Source organism: Leucopleurus acutus (assembly GCF_964270905.1).
Source record: "Leucopleurus acutus genome assembly, chromosome: 6".
Lineage (NCBI taxonomy): Eukaryota > Metazoa > Chordata > Mammalia > Artiodactyla > Delphinidae > Leucopleurus > Leucopleurus acutus.
Window position 1 is genome coordinate 6,950,439 of NC_139149.1, and position 9,497 is coordinate 6,959,935.

Below are 9,497 nucleotides of genomic sequence, written 5' to 3' on the forward strand. Positions count from 1 at the left end.
ACTGCGGTCCTCAAGGCCTGCTCAGAGCCCTACAGGGCTTCGTGCTGCGACCCCTCTGAGATTGCCCCCCACCCAGGCGCCCTGATCCTGCCTCAGCCTTGGCTTCAGCCTTCGCAGGCAGGACAACTGTGCCCTGGGGAGCCTGGCCGGAGCAAATGAAGAATAGGTCCCCTGGGTCCAAATGTGCAAGGTCAGAGACAGCTTGGGGACAGGCCACGGAGAGCTGCTAGTGGAGCTTTGACTTAGAAGGTACTGGGTTGTCCCACCTTGGGGATTTCTCATCCGTGAGACACAGAAGTGGAGGGACCAAGGACCCAGCTGGAGGGTCACTCCTGGTTGGCCCAATTGTGGGACAACCCCGCCTCACATTAATGATGCCACAAAGAGCGGAACCCCACCAGTGCTGTAAAGGGTCACTGGGATGTGTGCAGGTGGGGCTGTGGGCATCAGCTTGGGAAGGAAGACGGTCAAGGGAAGGGCTTGAGGATCCTGCCTCAGCGAGGCCACGGGGATGCCGTGCTGGTGAGTGGATGGGTATCCAAACAGGAGGCCCAGGAGTGCAGGCCAGCACAAGGTCTCCCTCTCCATCCCAGGCCTCCCTCCTTGGCTTATAGAGGCCCGTCCTCTCCCCATGTCTCCACGGGGTCCTCCCTCTGTGCATGTCTGTGTCCCATCTCCTCTTCTTACAAGGAGTGCAGTCCCATTGGATCAGGGCCCACCCCATGAACTCATTCTGAGTTGATTGTCTCCATAAGGACCCTATATCCGAATAAGGTCACATACTGAGGTGCTGGGGGTTAGGACCCCAGCATACGAGTGGAGAGATGCAGTCCAGCCCATGGCACCAAGTCCTCGTGGACTTGTGCTGTTTCGCTGCATCAAGGAAGGCCTGGCCTGAGGACAGCAGGGAACCCGCTGGGGGCTCTGTGTGCCTCTGCACAGGCTGCGGGCCACGGGAGCCACTGGTCGCTGCTCCCCACGGCCCTCCTCCCCGGAGGCAAGAGCGGAGTGCTGGGGACTAGCCCAGAACCAGCCAGAACCCCGGCAACCCTGTCGTCAATCATGAGGCAGCTCACTGCCTGCTCTGGGCTCTAAAGTAACACATCGATTTTTGAGCCAAGGCTTAGTTACCAGGGATGTTGCTAACAAGGGAAAATAAGTCATCATCATTAGAACTGAATCCAAATGAATGAGCTACCGTGGGTCTCCCTGGGATTTGGGCTGCTGCTATTCCTTTTTTTTTTTTTTCTTTAATTGTCATAGTTTGCTGACATAGTTTGTCCTAAACTGAAGCAGCATGAAAGAAACCTTTTACCAAACATGACACATTACCATTTGGGAAATATCAAGGCATTGATTACTCTGCTTACCCATTGATGTTTTACAAACCATCCCAAGACTTAGTGGCTTAGGGCAACACAGTTTATTATCTCTCACTACGTGGTGGTGAGTGGATGGGTATCCAAACAGCAGGCCCAGGAGTGCAGGCCAGCGCAAGCCGTGGCCACCCCCGCGGGTGTGACTGTGACAGCACGCACACACCGGTGTATTCGTCTGCTAGGGCTGCCATAACAGAGTGCCACCGACCGGGAGGCTTCACCAACAGACATTATTACCTCACCGTTCTGGAGGCCAGAAGTCCAAACTCGAGGTGTCGGCAGGGCTGGTTCCGTCTGAGGCTGTGAGGGAAGGCTCCATCCTGGGCCTCCCTCCTTGGCTTATAGAGGCCCGCCCTCTCTCCGTGTCGGGACAGACCTCGGCTGGGTGACCCTTCTGCTCTGCATGACCCTGACCGGGCTTGCTGTGCAGTGCCCAGCTTGAAGCGCAGCTGGTCCAGGATGTCCACGCCCAGGCGCTGCCACTCCCGTCCTGGTCTCAGGGCCTCCCCTGCAGGGCCGCCAGGCCTCTGTGTGGTGGCCCAGTGTTCCAGCAGCAGGTAGTCTGGGCAGAGATGCTGGGAGCCAGGCCCAAGTCCCACAGCAGAGGGGGGAAGCGGCCTGGAGAGGAGCCCGGGGACCCAGCAGCCTGGAATGGTAGGTTCTGCTCAGCAGGAGGGGGACATCGGAGCAACGGTGCCCAGCAGGCAGAGCAATGCCAGACTCTCACCCACACTCACACCTGCCCACACACACGCTCTCCCTCATCTGCACACTCCTAATCACACGCACTCATGCACATCAGCACACTCACAGACTCTCACACTTAGTTACACACACAATGTCACCACAGCACAAAGCTGTGGACCCCTGGGGGACAGTCATGGAGAACACACGAAGAGGAATCACCTCCTCAGGAATGACTAGCTGGACATCACCGTGCGCCAGGCTTGTCCCAGGTGGGGGGCAGCAGCAGAGAAGGAAGGAGACGGGGGACGTGGGTGCGAGGGCGCAGCGCTGATCCAACGCCGACACCCCCTTTCCTCCTCTAGAAATTTGGCTTCATAATTCGCGGCGTCCACCCCAGAGGTGCACCCACAGGACATCCAGCTAGCAAATCGTTCAGCCCTACTGTGGCTTTTCTGTGTCTCTTAAATCAGTTATCAATTTTTACAACTCAGGAGATAACACATAAAATCTAGATTTCTGGCTTCCCTTGAAAAACTGGAAGATCTTAGAACTTGTGTGATGCCAGCCTGAGTGCTGGGCCCACCAGCTGGCCTCAGCCCTAAGGGGGCCTTTCCAGCTCCGCCCCCCACCCCCGACTCGTGCCTGGAATTGGTGACCTCCATGTCATAAAAGGGCAGTCCACAGAGATGTCATTTCCTGCTAAAGCGTCAGGCTGGAGAGGAGGTAGCCCTGTCTGCGGCCACAGTGGAGCAGGGCAGGGCCACTAGGCCTGGCGTCCTCTGGTGAGGCCGGGGGGCACACACCTCACGTCTCCCCATTCCCTCTCCCGGGGCCCCACACAGCTTCCGGCCCCTGGTGCCTGCCCCATGCCATCCCAGGGACTTGACCCAGGATAAAACACAGCCCAGGTTCTCCAAATTCCACTTCTGAGGTGGAGCCCATAACTCCAAGCGCTGGACAGCCTGGGATAGAGGTTCTGCGCCCAGAAGGGTGACAGTCCCCAGGGCCCCAAATGGCCCAAGGATGAAGGTCTGCCTGGGTACTGGGCTGATGCCAGTCTCCCCACGTCCTCTGCATCCCAGGGCCCTGTCTCACCTCACCAGCCAGGTTTCCACTCCCTGGGGCACCAGCCTGCAGCCTCACCTCTCCACACCCTCCCTGAGAGCACCTACCTGCTCACACAAGGCTCATCGATGGCCGGGTTTCAGAGCAACCGAGATGACCCAGGCTCCACCTCCTCGGTGAACAAAAGAATTTCCAGACCCCACACAGAACAGGTGACATCAGGTAATAACACCTACCCTCAGCATGGTTGCGAGGATGACAGCACAGGCCACGATCTGACACCTAGCAGGTGCCTGGGGAGATGACAGCTGCCGGCATGATTATCATCAAGGAGAAGTTCACATCCTCTCTTTACTAAATTTGGCCAACATCGAACAGTGGAAGAGATTCGTTAATTTCACCATATGTCCTAATTGGAACCATAGCCTGAATCACTACCACTTGCCAGAAGAAAAAGCCAAAAGCCAAAAAAAAAAAAAAAGGTTTTTCCTGACTTCCTACGGTTGGAGCAGTTATCAGGCAAATGTCTATCCTCTGATTCTGATTCTGGGATTTTCTCGACAGCCCCGTCCTTGTCACCCGCCTGCACTGGTTTTTGTGTCAGCAGTCATCCCCCAGCCCACGACTAAGGGGAACACCTCTGAATTCCAGGAAGAACTATGTGCTAACAGTGATCTTTCAGGCACCGTAGTACAGAAAGCAGTTCACTGAGCAAATCCTCACAAAGTAACTGCCTACGTACGCGTGGTGACGAGCACATTAGAACTGAGCCCACCATGGTCCCTGCCCCAGGCATCTCAGGGCAGAAGAGAGGGGGCGACAGACGCCACATCTGCCTATGCAGCCCTCTTAGGGGACCCCTGGCAGGGTGCTCCATCAGCACAGAAGTGCTAGGACCCCTGCATCTGTGAGCTGCCAGGGCTCGTCTAGACATGTGGCTCCCAGACCAGCCATGTGCAGAGGAGGCCGCGATGTGCAGGGAAGCCTCCACCTGTGTTACAGGGGCAGGAAGCCCCAACTCCAACCCCGCAGGGGGACCTGGGAGCCAGGTGCTCCGAGCCTTCACGTCCATTAGAAAAAGGTTCATATGTGCCCAGATGTTGAAGAAACAGACCAATAATAATCAAGTCATCTGTACAAGGCACGATGCTTTGCATGTGTTCAGCTGAGTCGGTGAGGAAAGGAAGGAACAGGTACCACTGACACTGAGAGGAGAGATGGCCCAGGTGTCACTCCAAATCCTCCAGGCCTCACCTGTCTCTGTCCCGAATCCGTGTGTTCTCTGACATACTCCACACAGATGAACATTAAGTGCACGCTCCCGCCCTTGCCGGGACTCGTTGCTGGCATCCCCAGGGAGGCCATGGCATCCACATACACAGGGAGGAACCAGGGGTTAATACCCTGGACAAAATTTTACCCAGCAGCGCACAGGAACCAGTGGGCAAGTTCCTTCCCCTCCCCCACCCTCACCCCGAATCCCAAGGGATAGCCCTGGGCACAGCTGCTCAGGGGCCCTGGACTCAATCAAGTCCAGCACAGTGGACAGCTCCTGCGTGCTCCCCCTCCTGCCTTGCCCACTGGCCCGGTCCTGGCACCCCCAGCCTTGCACTCCCTAAGAAAAGCATTCTTTGCACAGAGGCACCACATAGCATCACTCACACAGGGCACACGTGGGAAGCATGAGTCCTAGGACATCATCACTATAAGGGTTTTCAGGGCTCCCTTGTCTTGTTCAACCCCAAACCCCTTCTTCCATTTTGTAGATAAAGAAACTGAGATGCAGAGGTGAGCGTGGAATTTGTTGTCCAAGGCCACACAATTGGAAGCACGACTAGAACTGAAGTCACATCATTTGTCTCCTCGGCCAGCTCAGCCCTCCACCCTGCTGCCTCTTTAAATGGCCCTTGGTATGTGTATTTATGACAGGGCCCCAGCAAGACGATACTGGAACAAAGGTAATGGCATTTAATGGAGATAGCTCAGGCACCTGGAGCTCCAAGAGGTGAGGATGTATCCTGGGGTGAAAAATCGATCTTCCTGAAACTTCTCCATTAAAATCCTGGCTCCTGACTTCTGGTGCAAACCCATTTTCTCTGTTCCCTCTAAGTTCATCGTGGACCCTGGAAATGGTGTAGTAGACGAAATACCAAAGGAGATCTCTTTAAAGAAAAGAAAGGTAAGAAGGTGAGTTGGCTCTCCTGCGCCCGACCGCCGCTAGCTCATCGCGCCTCTCCTGCAGCCTGGTCGGCACCGGCTTCCACTCCCGCTCCAGCCTCCCTCCATTTCGGCTCCAGCCTCGCACCCACTTCCGGCTCTCAGTCAGCCTGTTTGCATCCTCCCTCCCGGTTCCTGCGCTGAGCCAGCTCCTACTCCGGGATTCCGTAACCAGACCCTCAAGCCATGGCTGGTCCCTTCTCTCGTCTCCTGTCTGCCCGCCCGGGGCTCAGACTCCTGGCTTTGGCTGGAGCTGGGTCTCTAGCCACTGGGTTTCTTCTCCGCTCAGAATCTGTTCGAGCCGCCGGCGAACGACGGAGGCTGTATCCCCCGAGCGCTGAGTACCCAGACCTCCGAAAGCACAACAACTGCATGGCCAGTCACCTGACCCCAGCAGTCTATGCCCGGCTCTGCGACAAGACCACACCCACTGGCTGGACGCTAGATCAATGTATCCAGACTGGCGTGGACAACCCTGGCCACCCCTTCATCAAGACTGTGGGCGTGGTAGCTGGTGATGAGGAGACCTATGAGGTATTTGCTGAGCTGTTTGACCCTGTGATCCAAGAGCGACACAATGGATATAACCCCCAGACGATGAAACATACCACTGACCTGGATGCCAGCAAGATCCATTCTGGCTGCTTTGATGAGAGGTATGTATTGTCCACAAGAGTCAGAACTGGCCGAAGTATCCGGGGTCTCAGCCTGCCTCCAGCCTGCACCCGGGCAGAGCGACGAGAGGTGGAGCGTGTTGTGGTGGAGGCACTGAGTGGCCTGAAGGGTGACCTGGCTGGACGCTACTATCGGCTCAGTGAGATGACAGAGGCTGAGCAGCAGCAGCTAATTGATGACCACTTCCTGTTTGATAAACCTGTGTCCCCATTATTGACCGCAGCAGGAATGGCTCGAGACTGGCCAGATGCTCGTGGAATCTGGCACAACAATGAGAAGAGCTTCTTGATCTGGGTGAATGAGGAGGATCATACACGGGTCATCTCCATGGAGAAGGGTGGCAACATGAAGAAAGTGTTTGAAAGATTCTGCCGAGGCCTCAAAGAGGTGGAGCGGCTGATCCAGGAGCGTGGCTGGGAGTTCATGTGGAATGAGCGTTTGGGATACATCTTGACCTGTCCATCTAACCTAGGCACTGGACTTCGGGCGGGAGTGCACGTCAAACTGCCCCTGCTAAGCAAAGATAGCCGCTTCCCAAAGATCCTAGAGAACCTAAGACTCCAAAAACGTGGGACTGGAGGAGTGGACACAGCTGCCACAGGCGGCATCATTGACATCTCTAATTTGGACCGACTGGGCAAGTCAGAGGTAGAGCTGGTGCAGCTGGTCATCGATGGAGTAAACTATTTGATTGACTGTGAAGGGCGTCTGGAGAGAGGCCAGGATATCCGCGTCCCTCCGCCTCTCCCCAACAAGCATTAACTCCCATCCCCAGCAGATGACTCAAGACTCCCAGGACCTCTGCCATTCTAACAGTGGCCCATTCTCCTTACTCTGGATCCTCCCTTTCCCCCCTCACTCCCTCTGTCCTAGTAAAGACTACTGGCTATGCAAAAAAAAAAAGAAGGTGAGTTGGTTTGGGACTCCAGGATCAAGGAACAGCACAGTGGCAGGAAGTCTTGCATCCCCTGACCCAACAGAAGAAGGAGGTCCAGGCCCAGTATTTCCCAACCTCCAACCTAGCAAAGGAAGGCAGCCCAGGTGGGCTTACTCCTCCCCTGGATCCATCAGAGGTCCCCTTCCCCCACCTCCACACACACTCACACACACACACACACACACACACACACACATACCCACCATTAGATAAGCCCAACACCACCAGCAAGATTGATCAGTTGGGGGCTTCCCTGGTGGCGCAGTGGTTGAGAGTCCGCCTGCCGATGCAGGGGACACGGGTTCGTGCCCCGGTCCGGGAAGATCCCACGTGCCGCGGAGCGGCTGGGCCCGTGAGCCGTGGCCGCTGAGCCTGCGCATCCGGAGCCTGTGCTCCGCAACGGGAGAGGCCACAGCAGTGAGAGGCCCGCGTACCGCAAAAAACAAAAAACAAACAAACAAAAAAAGATTGATCAGTTGGGAGACCATCAGAAATAAGTGGCAGTGGCAGCGTTCTTTTCCCTTCCGAGCCTGAGACTCCCTTCTCCACTGAGAGACACTAGGGCAGGTGGTAGGCAGGGCCAGCAAGAGAGGTCACCACAGGCAGCCTAGTCCAGAAAGCTCTTTGTCCTTCCCTGACCAGAAACGCCTGGGCGGGTAAGTAAGGGCCCTGCTACAGCAAGTGGTCTGGTCTGGGAAGCCCTTTTGTCCCCCTGGGCCCAAGACTCTGCTCCCCCGGAGACACCTGGACATCCAGGGGGCAGCAGTAGAGTGGTGGCATCACTCCCCTCCCCACCAAGGAGCCCTGGGTAGCCTGGCCTTGGAAAACTCCTCCCACACCCCAGACAGCACCAGCAGGAAGCAGGGAGAGTCAGTAGCACAAGATAAGTCGAGCAGACCAAAGTAGCAGAGTACAAAGGCTCTGAAGTTTCACCGGAGCCACAACTGACAAGAGTAGACAGCAAACTGAACCCAAACAGGGTGACTGCCTGTTAAAATAAAAGACGACACAGAACACAGAGGCTCCGAACACAATAGACAAAATATCAGGAAACAATAGAAAAATTATCCGTCACACCAAGAACCAAGAAAACCACAACCTGAATGAGAAAAGACAATCAAACACTGATGAAATAAAATTCATATATTATGGCAAGACAAAAAGAATTTAAACATAAAATTTTTCTCTGCCTGTTTGGACCTCCTCCCTCCCCTTTAGTATATATGGTTCATCTGCAGTAACCAGACCTCCTTAGGAGATAACATTCCTTCTTAATCCTGCAAGGGGTCATGATGACCCAGGACTCGATTTGTACATGCAGATCGGGATTGTAAAAACCGTCAATACGTCATTTGATATATAACCCTTTGCTGCAGAAATGTTTATAACTGTGCTTCTGAAACAGGAGGGAAGGGAGCAGGGCACAAACTTTAAAGGAATGACATAGCCTGACGACATGACATAAACTGATTAGAACCAAACAGGTCCAAGTCAACTTCCACTAGACCTTGAGCCGCAGTTTACACTCACTGTTAACACATCAGCAAGCTAAATGACACACCCACAGGCGCCATGACAGTTCCATGGCCAAAGAGAAGGGCCAAAAAGTGGGCAGTGGCCCAGTTCCTGGAAATCCCTGCCCCTTCCCGAAATAGCTGGAATACTCCTCCCACCCATTAGCCTATGAAATTACCCAGCCCTATAAAAACTGACAACCCCATACCCTGGTGCCTTTCTTACTACCTTCTGAGATGGCCCACACTCTGTCTGTGGAGTGTGTTTCTCTCTAAAGAAATCCACTTCTTACCTATCACTTTGTCTCTCACTGAATTCTTTCTGCTATGAGACGTCAAGAACCTGAGCTTCATCAAGTCCTGAGACCAGGTGTGTGATCTCAGTTGGAAGACGGTGGGTTTTGGCCGGGTTCAAGTCCCGGCACGTGGGTTCGAGTGCCAATCTGAGGTGCATGGCTTCACTTTGACCTCTAACGGGCAGAACAGTCCTTAGAGCTTTCTGAAAGACTGTCTCCCAGGTTATAATCCTCAGATTGATTAGAATATAATGTTCTACTTCTTTCTTAGATTGACTATTAATTAATTTTTCATCAACATTCACATGGTGTAGTCAGCAAGACATCAGAGATACCCACCAAAGGACACCTGGAAACTCCCCCGAGCCAGCGCTTGGTACCAGCGTGTGCCCTTTAAGCCCCACCAGCTTCTCAGTACTCCCAGATATTCTGATGAGTTCACCTGATAGCTGGATCTCATTGTTTTTAAGTGATGATCCTAAAAATTTTTATTCAAACTGTTTTTGCTTAATACTTGGAGTCTTAAGGGGCACCAGTGCGTTTCCTAGGCAGGGACCTAGGGGGATCTGGTCAGGAGGCCCAGGGAAACATGGGTGGCTAGGGTTTTGTTAAACTTGGCTTAATTTTTTTTTTTTAAGTTGATATATGGTCTGAACAAACTGTTTGCTAGTGAAATGAGAGATTGACTTATTCAGCTCCAAAGAAAAAGGGACATCTGCTCCTTCTG

General features: G+C 54.1%; 1 protein-coding gene across 2 annotated transcripts; it reads left to right on the forward strand.

The window, feature by feature from the left end:
• Positions 1-5,534: 5,534 nt before the first annotated feature.
• Positions 5,535-7,121, forward strand: LOC309963181 (creatine kinase U-type, mitochondrial-like; the record flags this gene model as incomplete). Of its 2 annotated transcripts, XM_082841406.1 has the most annotated exons (2): positions 5,535-5,882; positions 5,979-7,121. In XM_082841406.1, the coding sequence occupies 2 exons, from the start codon at positions 5,535-5,537 to the stop codon at positions 6,783-6,785; spliced, it is 1,155 nt and encodes a 384-aa protein (XP_082697532.1). In that variant the 3' UTR covers positions 6,786-7,121. The 2 variants fall into 2 exon arrangements, with proteins under 2 accessions (XP_082697532.1, XP_082697531.1); XM_082841405.1 differs by having other exon boundaries at positions 5,535-7,121.
• Between the last annotated feature and the right edge of the window lie 2,376 nt (positions 7,122-9,497).